The 19,042-nt window shown below is 40.4% G+C and overlaps 1 protein-coding gene across 1 annotated transcript in view; it reads right to left on the bottom strand.

The window, feature by feature from the left end:
• Nucleotides 1-11,633, bottom strand: part of tbc1d15 (TBC1 domain family, member 15) — a 44,912-nt gene extending 33,279 nt beyond the window's left edge. Inside the window, exons 1-3 of the mRNA XM_048548890.2 lie at nt 11,545-11,633; nt 3,932-4,027; nt 915-989 (exon numbers count right to left, since the gene is read on the bottom strand). Of these exons, the coding sequence (XP_048404847.1) occupies nt 915-989; nt 3,932-4,027; nt 11,545-11,562 (189 nt within the window). The 5' untranslated portion in view covers nt 11,563-11,633. The remainder of the gene's footprint in view (nt 1-914; nt 990-3,931; nt 4,028-11,544) is intronic.
• Between the last annotated feature and the right edge of the window lie 7,409 nt (nt 11,634-19,042).

Consider the following 19,042-nt stretch of genomic DNA (forward strand, 5'->3'; position numbering starts at 1 on the left):
GTGGATTTACTCTAGCAAAAGCTTGTCATTTACACCACAGTAAAAGATCTACAATTCATAGAATCATAGCGGGCTACAGCATGGAAACAGGCCCTTTGGCCCATCTTTCCATGCCGCCCAGTTTTCACAATTTATACTAGTTCCATTTGCCTGCTTTTGGTCCATATCCCTTTTTCCCTCTGTCTGTCCAAATATTTCTTAAATGACAAAATTGTATTCACTTCCATCACAACCTCTGGCAGCCCGTTCCAGACATACACCACCCTGTGCCAAAAAAATTACCCCTCTTTCCCTTCTCACCTTAAACCTATGCTCTCTAGTTTTAGATTCCACTATCATGGGGAAAAGCTGTTGGCTATCTACCTTATCTGTGCCTCTCATGACTTTATAGACCTCTATAAAGGTCACGATTCAGAGATGAAAGAAAACTAAACACCCAAAATGGTGATCATCTAATTAAGACAGTGTTTCTTTGAAAAACTGTTTACATTGATCTCCCTACCAAAGTAAATTTAACTGGGATCCATTGTGGGGCCCCAAAGATGAGCTCCAAGCATTTTAAAAATACAGTTAACTTTAAATTAATTGCAAGGAGACCCGTTGGTAAAGCTAGAATTTTGGTGTGTCAGGTTTTGACAAAACAAAGTGCACCAGTAAACTATATCATGAAACACACACGCAGAAAATAACATACAATTAGGGTGCACATCACTTTTTAAACCGCTGCAAACATGTGAGGGCGCATGGATAGATATTAGCTACCCTCACTATCACATTGCACAAGTATACACCACAAAAAAGGTCACTATGCGTAAAAACAACAACATTGTCTGGTTACAGTTCCTGTCAATCTGCTCACATCATCAAAAATGTATTGAAATCTAACTACTCCATTTAGTTGTGGGATAAATTACCTTGCCTGCACAAAAAATGTTTGAAAGATCCAGAGAGTCATCCACTGGTGACCAATCCACAACAGCTCCTGTACCCTGAAAGACAAAGAATACAATATAACCACCATCAACCAGTTAACCAATATCAAAACTTTAGCACAAAAATGACTTTAAATTTGAATAAAGGTAATGGTAGAACATCCTGACAGAAATATTTTATGAACTCATTTATGCCAAAATTGATTGTCAATTCATTCAGTAATTAATTGTATTGTAGATTCAGTCTAATACAAGTATTCAGTTTAGATGATAGGAAAGCAATTCTACCATGAAAGAATCCTCTCAATTTCGACACTCATTAAGTAAAGCCAGCAAGTTAGTTAAGAGAAGCTGCTCAAGCAAGCCATTAATGATATTGTTCACAGGGAATCAGAGAGCACACACTATTTTATAACAATATAAATGTTTATATAGGACATAATATTAGTGCCACTGATTTGCTGACAAATACGTTAAATAATTTTTTTGTGAAAGAGTAACAGGCTTTCAAATATGTTGGTGTTTTGGCAAATTTCATTCCACAACAATCCATTATTTTGTAACAACGGTGAGTGGCTTGTGGTCTAAAATTGCCAGCTTTAGAAGACAAACAGCAAACTGATGTTATCAATATTAACTGTTAGGTGGTACCTCTCAGTGCTGTGCTGTGGGAGCAGGTTTAACTGTCCACCACATCAAGTCACCCATCAGTTATTCTTGCTGACCTACACTTGCCCAAATTCCAAAAATGAACAATTTCAAATTTTACATGCTGGGGTTTCAAATCCCTCCATGGCCTTACAGCTGCCAGGTCCAGGACCCTGAGATCCCTGCAGTCCTCCAAATCTTGCCACTTTTTCATCCCTGCTTTGAGTAAGCATATCAAGACCTTGCCTAGGCTTTTGGGAAAGGTTGAGGCTTTCAAGTTAAAGTCATAATAAAGATTTTGCAGGGCACAACAGATTAAATTTAATGACTTATGCTGTGAAATATGTATTTGTTTAAAAACTTAATTCCAATTACTGTGAAAATCTGCAAACAAAATACCTTTTGACCAATTCACAGGCTTTACATGGCTTTCCAACATAAATGGGTTTATATAACTTTACAAAGTACTATAATGACTACACAGGAAGTTTCTATGTTAAATATAAATTACAGGAAGTGCAGATATGAAATGGTTGCATATGGTTCCTCTTGTTCACTTTAACTTCTGCAAGTTCTTATTGCACCTCAATTCTGTAACTGTTGAATTTACCCAAGAATTGTAATTACTTCAGGATTGAAATCTCCAAGGCAAATTAACATTTACCTTATAGATCACCCAGCTGGGTTTTCAAGACACTGACTGCTATTTTTCAAAGATACTAGAAGGAAGCCACCGTCTTACTGTTGCTTGCCCCTTCCCTATTGCAATGAGTGTCAGATGGAAGCAAATCTGAACTGAATTTACTTAAAAATGCTCCCCTTGACATGACCTTTGGAAACTTATAGTATATTTAAATATTAAGCTATATTTTTAACTACACAGGTTTCCTCAAATCTCACTTCAAGATTACTTTGTACGAATTTAATCTTTCTGGGCACAACTACTGTATTCAAATAAACCACATCCCAAATAGATCTACATCAATCACCATCATCACATATCACTCCCAAACCCAACCACATCCTGTACATCCATGTCTGCCACATCACTGATGATCCAATGGTAAAGAAAATCCACCTGCTGATTCTTAGAATACTTCAAGCTATCTTGTTGTCTAAGTAATCCAAAATAACACAAACAACATTAAAAGGATCTAAATATTTAAACTAGGAATCACTGACAGATTGAACTGAATTGGAGACAGTAGGAAACAATCAGCAATAAGTGGAGTATCTTTTTAAATAAAAACCGAAATCTATGAAGGCAGAAGTTGTGAAACAGCCTAGCAGATCTGAAATTTCAGTGTAATGCCAATAAGGTGCACGATAAAGCTTGTGACAAATTCTTGTTATCAAAAGCTATCAAAAATTTTGCATCAAAGGAAAGTATACAGGGCTGGTCCATAGAGTAGCTACAATCTGACTCAATGGATGAATGATTCTATGTACAGTCCCACATATTTCCACAGCCAAATCCTTTGCCAGTTTTCACGTCAGCTTACACTTTGGCAGAATTAACAGTTGTTACTTGACTAAAATGGTGAAAGGCAACAAACTAAGGTTGAAATTCAGTTCTCGAATACTGTCCTTGGATTGTTTGGACACAGTCACGAAGATGAATCAAACCTTGGGGTGCACAAAGCCTCCCTTAGATTAAATATTTACATAGTATCGAGTACTCATTGCAATCTTTCAGAATAGACAAAATATGTTCAGATAAAAGCTCCACTCTCTTCCAGAGAATGCAAAAAAACAATGTATGGGAAATGTAATTTAATTCCAGGGAACGTTCCAAATGGATGTGACTTTCTAGCTAAAAACGTGTGACTTTTTTGCAGCATATCTATACCAAGATTGATTTAGCCAAAAATCATTTGCATGGTGGCAGAGACAGTACATGTCAAGTGCATGAATTCATGAATAATCACTGATTGAAGAAAAATCAATCTGGACTGTCAAGAGCCACAACCACCTCCAAGGATATTGGCGTTTAAGAGGAATAACAGTCAGTGGCAGTCTAGGGCTGGCAAGATGCAAGGGTATAATGTCACATTACATGGGTTCAGATTTCAGCAGTTTTCTCATCAAGTATACAGGTTACTCAGTGAAAATAATGAACTGGTTCTTGATGACTCTGATTGAAAGCTGCATAAAAAGAGTGAAAATTTAAAAAAAGATGGAAAACAAAATTTTGGAATTATTACAATCAGCACTATTGGATTTGGCATTGTGGAACGAAACTTAATGTATTCAAGATTTGTAAAGTTGCACAATTTCACCCAATTATTGTAACTGTCTTCCATTGTAAGGATGTGCAATAATTAGAAAACCAAATTCATTGGCTAAAATACCTTATCAATCAACCTCAGTATTCCCGGAAGTGTATCTTGTTCACCAATTCTTTCAGAGCACAAATGAATAAATACTCCATCTTGTTCATACACAACCTGAAATAACAAAGGTGGAACAGGTTTTACTTTAAAGTCTGGATTTGATTGCATGAATAGCATACAAATGAAAGGTTGCCCTTCAACTCCGCTGCTGTAAAAATGTCCAGAATTAAGCCAAATGTGAGTTTGATGAGATTATCAGCAACGTTGGTGGGAAATTAAACTAATATACTATTTGCCTGTCCAGAAACTCATAAAAGATGATATTGCAATATTCAAAGAGGGGAACAAGAATTCTTCCAACATTGTGGACAAAACACACCCCTCATCCACATCTCACAAAACAAATTAAATCATTATTGTTGTTTATGGAACCTTGCTGTTTGCAAACTCTTTACTGAATTTGCCTGCATAACAAAAACCACTACAATTCAAACTAAGATAACAAAGTGTGAGGCTGGATGAACACAGCAGGCCAAGCAGCACCTTAGGAGCACAAAAGCTGACGTTTCAGGCCTAGACCCTTCATCAATTCAAACTAAATTGCTTTGAAGTATTTTAGGATATCCATGGGCAGGTCCGTGGTTACCTGCTCACAAGTTGTAAATGTTAATTTATTTGGTTCATGTGAAACCTATTTCATATACTGATACATCAGCACTACAAATTACAACCATAGTCAAATTATATATTAATGTAATCGGTACTATTACACAACTGAAGTGGTTAAAGTACTAAAAGCAAATTACTGACTCCTTCCAATACAGCACTCAAACTACATTTCAAATAAGAAAAGGTGACTCCATATGAATGTAGCATACTAATCAGTTCACTTACAAATCACTAAGTATACCAAACAAATTCAGAAGAAATTTAAAATATTTTGAAAAGTACATTCAACTACATTACATATCCACTTATAAACAAAACTGAATTTGCATTATATTTAATCTAAACAGCTACATGTATAGAGATAGCTCTCCAGACTCTAAATGTTCAGTCCTTCTTTGCACAAAATCAAGCACAGCACTAACTTTGCAAATAATTCAATATCCAGCAAAAAAAAATGGAGCTCCTCATCATAATTCGAACTACCAACCGTAGAAATTAGAAATTTACAAAATTTCTACTGTCATAAGTCAGTAAAGATTGCCTTCCTCCAGTAAAAATAACAAAAATAGCGCAATTTAAAATTAATGATAATGGGAACTGCAGATGCTGGAGAATCCAAGATAATAAAATGTGAGGCTGGATGAACACAGCAGGCCCAGCAGCATCTCAGGAGCACAAAAGCTGACGTTTTGGGCCTAGACCCTTCATCATTTACATAGCACCTTTAACATTGTAGAATGTCCCACAGTAGTGCTAAATCAAAATGTAGCTGATCACAAAGGAGACATTACTGTAGATGAGATTAAACAGGTAGATTTTGTAGAATGCGTAGAGAGGCATGGAAGCAAAGAGATTTAAGAATGGAGTTCCAGAGCTTACATCCTTGGCAGCTGAAGAAATAGTCAACAGTTGTGGAAGAATTAAAGTTGAGGATGCTCAGGGAGCCAGAAATAGAGCAGCACAGGTTTCTGAGAGAGTTTGGAGGCTAGGGAGATTTCAGAGATAGGAGGGACCATGGCACTCGAGGGTTTCGAAAACACGTACGAGAGTTTTTACATTTTGATATTCTTTAACATGGACCCAATGTCAGCAAATGAGCACAGAGGTGACAAAGTTATCAGAAATTGTATAAGTCGAGATATTGGTAGCAGTGCTTTGGGTAACCATAAATCTATGGAGGGTACAATGTGGAAGACAAGCCTGGGATTAGGCCAGTCAAACATAGGGTAAACAACGGGTTTCAGTGGCAAAAACAGGAGTTGCTGAAAATATTCAGCAGGTATGGCAGCATCTGTGAAGAGAAATTAGAGTTAACATTTTGTTAACTGATTTCTACCACAACCTTAGGCAGCATGGTAGCTCAGAGGTTAACACTGGTGCTTCACAGCACCAGGCACCTGGGTTTGATTGCACTCTTGGGCAACTGTCTGTGTGGAGTTTGCACATTCTCCCCATGTCTGCATGGATATTCTCCGGGTGCTCCGGTTTCCGGAGGTGTGCAGGCTAGGTGGATTGGCCGTGCTAAATTGCCCATAGTGTTCAGGGATGTATAGATCTGGTGGGTTATTTTGGGGGGGTGGGGGGGGGGGGGGTGCCGCCAAAGGACCTGTTTCTACACCGTAGGGATCCTACGATTTGTGATATCACGTCAATGTGGGTAAATGCTTAAGGTGGCAGTCCTGGCAAAGCAGGCAGCGTTCAGGCTCCAGAGCCTGTCCACTCCAGGCAGGTATTTCCTCCCTTCTTCCCTTACCCTCTGTCTTTTTTTTCCCCTTCTTCTTGTTAGCAGCAGAATAGGGACATCACAGACAGGAGCAGACGGAGCGCGAGTCTTGGCAATGCGGCAGCCTGGCCTGGGCAGCAGAGCTCGGGACTCCAGACTGTGGTAAGCCTGGACTGGGGACTCCAGGTAATGGCAAGGTAGCTGCAACAGCAGAGTTGCAATGGACCCAGAGTGGGGACTTCAGGCATCAGCGAAACGGTGGCAGTGGTGGAGCCAGGAACACCTGGTTGTGGTACCCCCCGGAACAGGGACAGTGCTATGGCGGCAGCAGCTCCTCGTTGTGGTAGGCCCGGAGCTGGGTTCTCCTGGTCGTCGGCAAGACAGCAGCAGCAGCAATCTAGGGTCTCCTGGTTGTGGGGCGAGTTTAGGTCCAGCATGTGACCCAGCAACAACAGTTGGCGCCTTTAGGTTGGTGGCTCCTTTGTGGGTGGATCCAACTTGGGTATCATTGATTGGCCAACTCACATCTCAGGACTCATGATGGAGGCGGTGCAGCGAAATTGCGACTCACTTTCAGTTTTATATTTTTATTCCTGAAGTATTTGAATGGTACCAGGTTGCGGTAATAGTCATAGCTTTTCACTGTATTTTCCTGTGTTGCTCATTGTAGAGTACAAGTGACGGTAAATTATCGTTCATTCATTCACAAGAAGGACCAAAGGGTTTCTATGCTGTATAACTCTCTGACTCTACAAGGTGAGACAGTGTTGATACGATGGTTGAACTAGGCAATCTTAGTGATGGCATATAAAAGGTAATTCATAGCTCGTTTTAGGATTAAATACAACAAAAATCAAACCAATAGTTTAGCCCAGAATGTTCTTGGGAGGATAGAATGTAGGTCCATTTTTGGGAAGAGAGGTCCAAAGTCTTGCGTCCCGCAGGAAAAAAAAGTCTTCTATTTTAAATGGGTGACCCCTGATTTTTTTTTAGTGACTCCTCGTTCTAGATTGCCCCAGTAAGTGGAAACACCTCTCCAAATCTACTCCGTCAAGACCCCACAGGACTGCATATGTTTCAGTCATCACGCCTTACGCTTCCAAACTGCACTAGAGAAAAGACTAGTTTGATCAACTTTTCCTCTTACGATAACCCAATCATTCCAGGTTACAGTACAGGAAACTTTACTTGAATTGATTCCAACACTTTTGCATCCTTCCCCAAATAAAGAAATCAATGCTGTGGACAGTACTCCAGATGGGGTCTCATCAATGCCTTTTACAACTTAGTGATAAACTTTCGTAACCAATTCCCCTTGTGATAGATGATAACATTTGATTAGTTTTCCTGATCACTTCTGTGCCTGCCTACTAACCTTTTGTGATCCGTGCACAAGGACATTCAGATGGATCTGCAACTCAGAGCTCTACAATCTCTCACCATTTAGATAATGCACTTCCTTTTGTCAAATGGGCAATTGCACATTTTACCACATTATATTCCATTTGCCAGATCTTTACCCACTCAATCTATCTATATCACTTTGCAGCCCATCCTTACGGTCTGCTCATGACTTACTTTCCACCTATCTTTGCAATATCAGCAAAATTTAGCAGACACACCTTCTGTCCCATCATCCATTCTGTTTATGTAAATTGCAAGCAGTTAAGATTCCAGCACCAAACCCTGAGAAAAATCACCCGTTACTTTTTGCCAACTCAAAAAGACTCATTTATTCCTACTCTCCGCTCCATCTTAGCCAGCAAATCTTCTAGCCATGCCAATATGTTACTTTCTCCACCATGAACATTTATTTTCTACAATAACCTTTGTTTTGGCAGTTTATTTAATGTGTTCTGCAAAGCTAAGGACAATATAACCACCAATTCCCCTTCATTCACAGCCTGTGTTACCTCCGCAAAAGATTCCAACAGTTCAAACCTGACTTATCCTCACAGAAGTTGACTGTGACTTAAGTTATTCAAATACTTTAAGAACAACTTCTAACATTTCCCAATCTCAACTGTTATGCCATCTGTCTTGTTGTTTTCCACTTGACCTTTTTGTTTTAAAAAAAGGATTTTCATTAACTAGCTTCCAACATATTGGGGGCTTTCTTCAAATCAAGGAATACCACAAAATTACATCCAATGTATCATCTACCTCACTTCTTTTAAGACCCTAGAATGATTTCCATCAGGGCCAGACAGTTGTCAGCCCACAGTTCAAGTTAGTGAAGAAGCAGTGTATTTGCAGACTGAGAAGAAGATAATTCAGTCTTCGAGATGTAGCACATAGATGTGAAATAGTGGGGAGCAAAGGACACCAGGGGCATCAATATGAATGGGATCAGGTAACTGCAGTCCCAAACAGCCAGACAGCAATGGAGATGTTGGAGAAGCGACTGTATCAAAGGCTGCGAACACGTTAAAATGGACAAGGAGGGATTATTCACCTTTGTCACAGTTAATCGCGACTCCAATAAGAGCCACTTCAGGGTTATGACTGGGCAGAATCCAACTGAAATGATTCTGGATTCTGTAAAGTCACTAGGATTTTACAGACAACATGTTGAAGGGTTTGGAAAGAGATAAATGGTTGAAGATGGGATGGTAGCCTGTAAGACAGAGGTCAATGTTTGGGTTTAAGGAAAGGAGTGAAAGGAGAGTAATACCTGAAGACAGAGAACCATTAATATTAACTAAGGCAGGAGTCAAGATGTGAATGTAGTTGGTTGATAAGTTAGCAGGAATACGATTCAAGTATCAGAAGACCGATCTGGTGTAAAATTCCTGCTAGGCTGTGTGGATGTTTCGTCACTCAGCAAATTTGACGTTAATATGCAAACAAAGCTCCATGATAAATAACATGGTGCATTGTTTTGCCAAAATTTTAAAGGAAGTACACAAAAATTTGTGACCGACAAAAATTTAAAAGAAACAACAGAGTTTTGAGAAGGCACAAGGCAGTGAGGAGAGAAAGTAGAGAATGATACAAATCAGAACTAAGGGAGGTCCAAGTACAGAAAGAGCATCTAAGGGGAGATCCAGTGTGGTAGATTAGTGGTAGGAAGAGAAGTGGCACAGGCAGCAGAATTCGGGCAAGACCAAGTTTGCTGTATTTTAGCTTGTATGGTGCATACCAAGGACTATATGGCAGCATATATAAAACTTCCAATAACATACTAAAACCTTAACATCTCTAAACTTAACACATTTTACTGCTCTCTTTTAGAATTTATCAATTAGGAAACAGTTTAAAACTAATCATGTCCACAAATGTAAACAATACAAACAAGCTAATGTGATACATATGCAAAGTTTTCCATCAATCCATCAGTTAAATGAGCAGGATAATCTAACTTGGTAAATGAAATTATTGTGATCTTCATTGACCAGATTGTCAGATTTCAGGGCTCATTGTAGACAACAAGTAACAGTTTGAGTCCTCCAATCTAACCACATAACGTAGATATCATTAAAAACAGTTTGATAGAATTGTACCATAGTTATGTGACTGCAGGTCACCGCACAAAAAAAAAGTTTCCTGTTTCACATCATTCATGTCACTCTCATATTTATATATAGGGCAAGTCAATTCTCAAGTTTCTTCCAAACAATTTCTTGTGACTGTCATCCTGTAGCAAAAACAAATATAGTCATTCTGCTTTGCTGGTTATAGTTCTTACTAATTTTCAAAGCAGATTTTAATAGCTAATACCTTCTGAGAAGTTTACCATTTGAATATTTTAGCTATACCCTTGATTCAACCTATTTACCAGACAGTGGGTCTCTCCTTCCCTTTCTCAGACCTTGTAGTCCTATATACTTTATCCATTCACGGGATGAGGGCACGGTGGCTAGGCAACATTTATTGTCCATCCCTAATTGCCCAGAGGGCAATTAAGAGTCAACCACGTTGCTGTGGGTCTGGAGGCACATGTAGACCAAATCAGGTAAGGATGGCAGTTTCCTTCTCTACAGGACATTAGTGAGCCAGATAGGTTTTTCCGACAATCGACAATGAATTCACGGTCATCATTAGACTTCTAATTCCAGACATTTATTGAATTCAAATTCCACCAACTGCCATGCAGGATTCTAATCCAGGTCCCCAGAACATTATGTGAGTCTCTGGATTAATAGTCCAGTGATAATATCACTAAGGGAGCTAGGGTTTTTTCACTGCAGCGTAGAAGGCTGGGAGGTGACTAGAAAGAGGTTTAGAAGATCTTGAGAGGCATGGATAGAATGAGTCATCAGAGACTTTTTCCCAGGGTGGAAATGACTATCACAAGGGTGCATTATTTTAAGGCAAGTGAAGGAAGGTACAGAGGAGATGTCAGAGGTAGGTTCTTTACACAGAGTGTGGTGGGCATGTAGAATGCAGTGCTGGCAGCGGTAGCGGAGTCAAATACTTTAGAGACTTTTAAGCGACTCCTAGATAGGCACACGGAGGATAGTAAAATGTAGGGTAGGCAGCGTAGTTTGATCTTAGTAGGATAACAGGTCAGCACAACATCATGGGCCAAAGGGCCTGTACTGTTCTATGCTCTTAAACTACGATCCCACCGTACTTCATCTTACCCAAATAACTTGTGCTTTCTCTTTAACTTACCAATGCAAAACCTACATTTTCGATATAACTAGAGATACCAACAAAACATTCTAGAAAGTGAATGATCACTGACAAGAGAATGCACGGTCACAGTGGTGAGCTCCTCTCAAATGATGAAGCTCCAGCTTCATTCCTCCATCAGAGGGGCAAACAGTTCCCACTGTCGGTGCAGAAGAAGCACTGAGAACGATGGTAGTAAACGAGTCAGAGATAGTAGAAATTGCAGATGCTGGAGAATCTGCGATAACAAGGCGCAGAGATAGATGAACACAGAAGGCCGAGCAGCAAAGGTGACGTTTCGGGTCGGGACCAGAGTTAGGAGTGAGTGCCAGCCAGCCAGCTTTAAGCTGCAGTCAGGCCAGCAGCAGGTGCCGCACTCGTGGCACTTTCCCAACTGACAAGTTGTCAACACAGCCCAACCTCCTCTCATCTTTAAAGTCCAAACATTAATTTAAAAGAAAACCACAAACACTCACTAACCAAAAGAAGTGGAGACAGCACCACCTCCCCAAAAAAAAAACCCCAGAACGGTGTTGAAGACAAAGAACTGTCGGTTACAAGGCGGGTTTTAATGAAGTGGCCTCGGAGCTACCCATAAACCGACGAAACACAGACAACTTACCTTGGGCGCTGCCGCCATGTTGTCGCCGGTGACGTCGGCGCGGTCACGTGCGGCGAGAAGGGAAACAGTAAGGCTGCGCCCGCCGTCTACCAACGATCATCGCCAATGCAAGATGGGAGGGCCCGTGCTCCACAACAAGGAAGACCGGCCATATCGACGCGCCCTCTGTGGACGGCGGTGGCAGTACAGCTGGCTGAAGCGTAGTCCCCGGTCGGGGTAGAGTGATGAAGGGTCTAGGCCCGAAACGTCAGCTTTTGTGCTCCTGAGATGCTGCTGGGCCTGCTGTGTTCATCCAGCCTCACATTTTATTATGTTGAGGTCTGTTGGAGTCGCTGCATTTTGGGCGGTCAATCCGCTTTCTCTTTCCACTGGAGCTGTTCGACCTGCCGAGTTTTTGTCCGTTTTGGTGAAGAGTCGCTGGACTCGAAACGTTAATTCTTGTTTTCTCTCCACTAGAACTCCGTCCCCAATGGCACCGCGGGTCGACCTACAACAGATGGACTGCAGCAGTTGAAGAAAGCAGCTCACCATCAAGAGAAATAAAGATGGTCAATAAATACTGGCCAGCAATCCCCAAGTACCACGAATGAATTTAAAAAGCTGCCAGGCCTATGTTTCTCTAGTTATTTCTGATCTTGTTTCATATGGAGTCATACAGCACGAAAACAGCCCCTTTGGTCCATATATCCAGCACCTTAGAGATAGTAGGAACTGCAGATGCTGGAGAATCTGAGATAACAAGGTGTAGAGCTGGATGAACACAGCAGGCCAAGCAGCATCAGAGGAGCAGGAAAGCTGACGTTTTGGATCTTGACCCTTCTTTCTTTTCTTTCCAGCTTTCCTGCTCCTCTGATGCTGCTTGGCCGGCTGTGTTTATCCAGCTCTACGCCTTGTTAACTGCTGTTCTTAGTGTTTTTTTTATTAAAGTTAGAGCTTGGAGGCCATTCATCTTGTCTGGTCCACGTGAGTAACTCGTCTCCTTTCTCCCCTCCATTCATTAAAGCACAAGTCAGAAGTGTGATGGAATATTCTCTCCACTTAATGGACAAATGGAGCTCAAGAGGTTTACCATCGTCCAGCAAGACGCAGTTCACCTGATTGGCCCCACATCCTCCACCTTCAACTTATGGTCTCTTCACTGCCAATGGGCGGTGGCTCAGTGGTTAGCACTGCAGCCTCACAGTGCCAGGGACCTGGGTTCGATTCCAGCCTCGGGCGACTGTCTGTGCGGAGTTTGCACATTGTCTGCGTGGGTTTCCTCCAGGTGCTCCGGTTTCCTCCCACCGTCCAAAGATGTGCAAGCTTGGTGGAGTGGCCATGCTGAATTGCCCGTAGTTTCAGGGGTGTGTGGGTCACAGGGGCATGGGACAGTGTGGACTTGTTGGGCCGAAAGGCCTGTTCCCACACTGTAGGGAATCTAATCTAATACACAGGGTTAGTAGTGCACAATCAAACTAATCTTGATCACCAGTAAAGTGATGGAAGCTGTCATCAACAGTGCTATCAAGCAGCACCTGCTCAACAATAACCTGCATATTGATGCCCAGTTTGAATTCCATCAGGGCCAAACAGCTCCTACCTCATTACACCCTTGGTTCAAATATGGACAAAAGAGCTGAGATGAGAGTGACAGCCTTTGACATCAAGGCCATATTCAACTGAGTCAGGCCGCATTAAGGAGCCTGAGCAAAACCAGAATCAGTGGGTATCAGATGGCAAATTCTCCTTTTGTTGGAGTCATGCCTGGCACATAGGAAGACGGTTGTGGCTGTTGGAGGTGAATCATCGCAGCTCCAGGACAGCTCTGCAGGCGTTTCTCAGGGTAGTATCCTAAGCCTAACCGTCTCCAGCTGCTTCAACTTCCTTCTGTCATGAGATCAGAAGTGGAGATGTTCACTGTTGATTACAAGATGTTCAGCAACTGTTCAGATACTGAAGCAGTCCATGTGCAAATGCAGCAAGATCTAGAGAATATCCAGGCATGAGCTGACAACTAGCCAGTGACATTCATACCACACAAATACCAGGCAATGACCATCTCAAATAAGGGGCAATCCAATCACCATCCCTATTACATTCAATAATGCTACTATCACTGAATTCCCCACGATCAAAATCCTTGAGGTTACCATTGACTAGAAATTCATCTGGACTTGCCACAATAATACAATGTTTAGAGGTTTGGAACATTGCAATGAGTAACTCACTTCCAGACTTCCAAAAGCCTATTTACCATTTCTTGATTTCCCTTGTTAGGTTGGTGACAATGGTGACCTGTCATCTTGAACCATTGAAGTCCATCTGGTGCAAGTACATTAAGAGTGCTGAATGGAAGTGCTATGATTTTGACCTACTGACAGTAAAGGAACAATGATATACTTCCAAATCAGGATGTCTTTTGGCTTGGAGCGCATCTTATGAGTGATAATGTTCCTATGTATTTACTACTCTTGATCTTCTAGGTGTTGGAGGTTCTGAGTTTGGAAAAAGCTGTCAAGAGAGCATTGTTGAGTTTCTGGAGTGCATCTTGTAAATTGTACATACTGCTGTTAATGTACATTTGTGTTGAAGGAAGTGAATGTTTAGGTAGAGGGAAGGGGTTCTGATCAAGAGGGGTGCTTTGACTTGGCTGGTGTCAAGCTTCTTGAGCATTGTCGGAAATAGAGAATCACTCCTGATTTGTGCCTTGGAGATGGTGGACCAGCAATGGGATACAGGAGGTGGGTAACTCGCTGCAGGATTCCTAGCCTCTGGCCTGTTAATGTAACCACGATGCAGGTATGACTGATCCAGTTTAGTTTCTGGTCAATATTAACCCTTAGGATGTTGATAGTATTAGATTAAGTCATGGTAATGCTATTGGATGTCAAGGGGCAGTGATTAGATTTTCATTTGTTGGTGATGTCATTGCCTGAGCTTGTACAACACAAACATTAACTTGCCACTTATCAGCCCAAGCAGGATGTTGTACGTCTTGCTGCACATGAGCATGCACTGTTTTAATATTAAATGGCACTGAATATGATGAAATCAACCAACATCCCCCTTCTGATTTGATGATAGAGGGAGAGCCATTGATGAAGGTGCTAAAGATGGTTGGGCATAGGACACTTCCCTAAGGAACCCATGCACCAATGCCTTAAGGCTGAGATGATTGACCTTTAACAATCACTGTGCTATCTATGATTCCAGTGGAAAATTTTCCTCAATTCCAGTTGACTTCACATTTGCTAAGGTTTCTTGATAACTCTGGACTAGAGAGGGATTTGCAGAGGGGAAGGATGCAAATGTTGTTGTCAAAAGAAGATACCAAGTGACATAGGCAGAACTAAAACAAGTTTCTGTTGAGAAAGTAGGAGGAATTAGGACTAAATTAAAAATCAAAACCTCAAAATCAATAACCTCTGTATTAGCCATGTGCAAATTGGGTATGGTAAATAGGATTAGACATTTAAATGTGTGGCTTAAAGAATGATATGGGAGAAACAGGCTATGATTCCTGGGACACTAGCATTAGTACTAGGAATATTGGCAAAGTCTTCAACCGAACTGTGTGAGGACTGGTGTTCTCACAACTCATAATAATTAGAGTGGTATAGAGAGCTTTAAACTAATATTGGGGATGAAGGACCATGTGACAGAATATGTACTAAATTAGAAAGAGAAGACAAACAAGGGAACAAATCAGTCATAAGAGAAATTGTCATCAGAGTATACCAATAATCTTTTGGTGGTACAGAACTAGAGTATAGCTGAAGAAAGACATTTCATCAAATATTTTGTCTAACACTCATCAGGACAGTTTGCAAGAAATGCCAGTATAAAGGGAATCAACATCTGTATTGTATGAACGGCGAGCGCTGATTGGTTCACAAGTATACTACAATATAAAAGTTATTTCCTTTCATATGTTAGTTAAGTTAAAGATTATATTAGATCAAGAGAGGTTTCTTAAAAAGTTGTCAAACAAAGCAATAAGCCTGGGGATTTGGAGCAATTTAGGATTTAGCAAGAGAAGACCAAGAAACTCATAAAAAGAACAGATGACAAAATGGGCAAGTATTGGCATGTTACTTTGACATAATAGAGTAAATGCTATAATCTGTCATTGTTACAACCAGACCTCAATTCACTGTGAACCCAGATTAGGAAAAAGGAACTGGCCCGTTTTAACTTTTCAGTCCTGTGCCTCTGTTGATCATGACAAGTTTAACTTAAAACAAAAGTTCTTTTCTCTCATGGATGACTTTCCTCATTCCAGATAATTTATCTTTTTGTAAATGAAGAAACTAGCATCAAGTGAACACACAAATATGTGCAGAAAAGGAAACTGATTGCCAGCTGAACATCGAATTTCAACATGGAGCTTAGGGGTGACGCTTCACTGAGATTTAAGTATCTATATAGTTATCGGTAGGCTAAAATGTTTCAGACCTTTGTTCTAACGTTATACTAAATTTCAAATTGTTATATAGTGTAATATCATTCATGTTTTTCTTTTCTGTTATACGTTTTTGGGCCAAGTGTGTGGCAGTCTGTTCTGAATGTATTGAGTCACTGAACTTCACAGTAAACAAAAAGGGAAAAAAGAAAACATATGGTCTGTCAAGCCAGGTCTTGCTGTGGGATCTGACTTTTCCAGTATTACCGTCAGCTGAGTTCATATGGAAATGAAGAGTCTTTCTTACATGGAGGGATATTGGAAATGCTGATGTCCAACAGAGTCTAGAAGACCTTGTTCTTAATTCATTGAAAGCTAACATGTAATTGCAGCAACCAATTGTGAAGGTTGATGATACGTTAGCCTTCATTACAAGAGGATTTGATAACTGCAGTGAAGAAGTCTTGCTGAAATTGAATAGAGCTTTTTTTAATACCAAACACTGAGTATTGTATGTAGGTTTGGTCTCTTTTCCCAAGGTTGGATGAGGAAACTGAGCTTATATTCCCTAGAGTTCAAAAGAATGAGGGTTCATTAAATTATATAAAATTCCTACAGAGTTTGAAGTGTAAATACAGGAAAGAAATTTCCCCTGTCTGTGTTGTCTGGAACTAGAAAGGACAGTTTAAGAACAAGAGATAAGCATTTAGGACTGAGATAAGGAAAGAACTCTCCACTCAAAGGGTGATGCTTCTTTGTAATTCTCTCTGCCAGAGAGTTTTGTGGGCTAAGTCATTGAGTGTATTTGATAAAGAGATTGATTGTTCTCTAAGTTAAACATATTAAATGGTATGCAATGGTGCAGTAAAAGATCAATTGAGTAGAAGATCAGTTGAAGGCTTATTGGAGTCCCTATGCTGAATGGGCTATTCGTGTTCCCATTACCTACATTCCTATACAGGTGTCTTCAGCTATTTTCACAAAAACAAGATTTTCAAAAAATAATCAATCCAGTCATAAAAGAAACTGGAATATACAAGCTAACACTCAAGCAAGAAAACTGTTGTCATGACAAAGAAGACATTCCAGTTTGCAACAGCACAGTAAGAAAGCAAGTTGGAACATGTCAATCAATTCAACCATTTAGGAAACACTAACATCTGATGTTAAAAGCAGCGCAGAAATACAGAAGAAGGATTGGACAAAACAAAGGTGTTTTACAAAATTAAGCAAAAAAGAAATGTCAGTTTGAGTCTTGAGACATGAATCCATGTACAAGAATTTAATCCTTGATGGTACAATGAGTAGGGGTGAACCAGCTTCCATTTTTCTAACCTCTTCAATGAGTCACAACATAGGCTTAAGTTCTTTTTAGCACGAGCCACTCCTCTCCTCAACTAAAAATATTGTTGACTTTTACTGCAGCAGTAAGGAGCCAATTGCGACCTTTTCCTGAGATAAAAATAGGAATAAGTTTATTAACTGCTAGCCCCAAAAATAATAATAAAGATGTGATACAGCCTTTGTGCAGTCACTTCAGCCTTCATCCACACACATGGATAAAAAGGGATAGCGTCCACTACAAAGACAAAAGAATATATAGTTTAGAGTCCTTTGAGTGACCTTGAAATGTATGGTTTTAACCTGAGTTCATGATTGATTTGTTGGATTCTTGGACTGCTTGCAGTAGCAAATACCGCCGTTATCTTTCAAGTCCTTGTTTTCTGATGGTCTTTTACAGTCAGAGCTGTAACGAGTGCTTTTCTTGTTGACAGAGAGAGAGAGAAAGAGAGAGTCCTTTCCAGCTCTACAATGTCTCCTGTTCTGTCAAAGGATCTCCTCAAAATCTAAAAATATTGTCCTTTGGTAGAAATGTTAATATCAGCTCAGACTGACTTGTCTGATCCATGTTAGTTTTGTGAAGGCTTTTCTCACAGAACTAAACAGTATTGAAATAAAAATTCAGCTTGACTCTTGAATCTGTGTTCTAAAATGTGTTTAGTGTCATGATCAACTATAGTAATTCTCAGAATAACCAGGTTATGGCTGACATGGGATGGGGGAGGGTAGGTCATGGTGTCAGGTGATGGTTGTCGTCATTTAAGTAAATAATTTTGACTCCTTTTTAAAATCAAATCAGTCCACAATGCCTGGTCAACAGAATTCAAAGATCTGTAGTCTGTGTTTCATATCATTGTGTCACTTTCCTAACATAAGGAAATGGATGCAATCAATATTGCAAAAAAGGGTCAGTTTTGAGGAAGGGTCACTGGACCTGGCACATTAACTCTGATTTTCTCTTCACAAGATACTGCCAGATCTACTGAGCTTTTCCAACAACTCCTGCTATTGTTGCAATAAAAGGGGTCAGAATGAACGAACAGGGAAGTCTGTAGAATAGTTATATTGTTTCTGGACTAATAATGCAGAACTCACTGCTCATGTTCTGAGGATATTGGTTCAAATCCCACCATAGCAGATGGTGAACATAGAACAGGACAGGACAGGCACTTCAGCCCACCATGTCTGTGCTGACCATGATGCCATTTTAAATCAATCTGATTTGCCTGTGCATGGTCCGTATCCCTCTATTCCCTGTCTGTCGATGTGTCTGTCTAAATGCCTCTTAAATGTTGCTATCATATCTACTCCTATCACCTCTCCTGGCAGTATGTTCCACCCTCCATTTAAAAACATTGCCTCGCACATATTTAAACATGCCCCCTCTCACTTTAAATGTAGGCCCCCTTTGATTTGACATTTCCATTGCGGAAAGAGGAATCTATCTGCTTTGTCCATGTTTTTTGTAATTTAATGTATTTCTATTAAGTCACCTCTCAGTCTCTGACAATCTGGCAAAAACAATCCAAGTTTGTCCAATCTCTCCTTATTACTAATACACTCTAGTTCATGCAACCTCCTGTTAACAAAAACAGAAATTGGTAGAAAAGCTTAGGGTCTAGCTGTATCTGTGGAGAGAAATGAGAGTTAACATTTCAGGTCCAGTGACCCTTCAGAAAAGGTAAACCCTTTTGCATCCTCTGTAATGCCTCTGAATCTTTCCAGTAGTGTGGTGATCACAATGCTCCAAATGTGGCCAAACTAAAGTCTTGTAAG

The sequence above is a fragment of the Stegostoma tigrinum genome, chromosome 18, assembly GCF_030684315.1.
Source record: "Stegostoma tigrinum isolate sSteTig4 chromosome 18, sSteTig4.hap1, whole genome shotgun sequence".
NCBI lineage: Eukaryota > Metazoa > Chordata > Chondrichthyes > Orectolobiformes > Stegostomatidae > Stegostoma > Stegostoma tigrinum.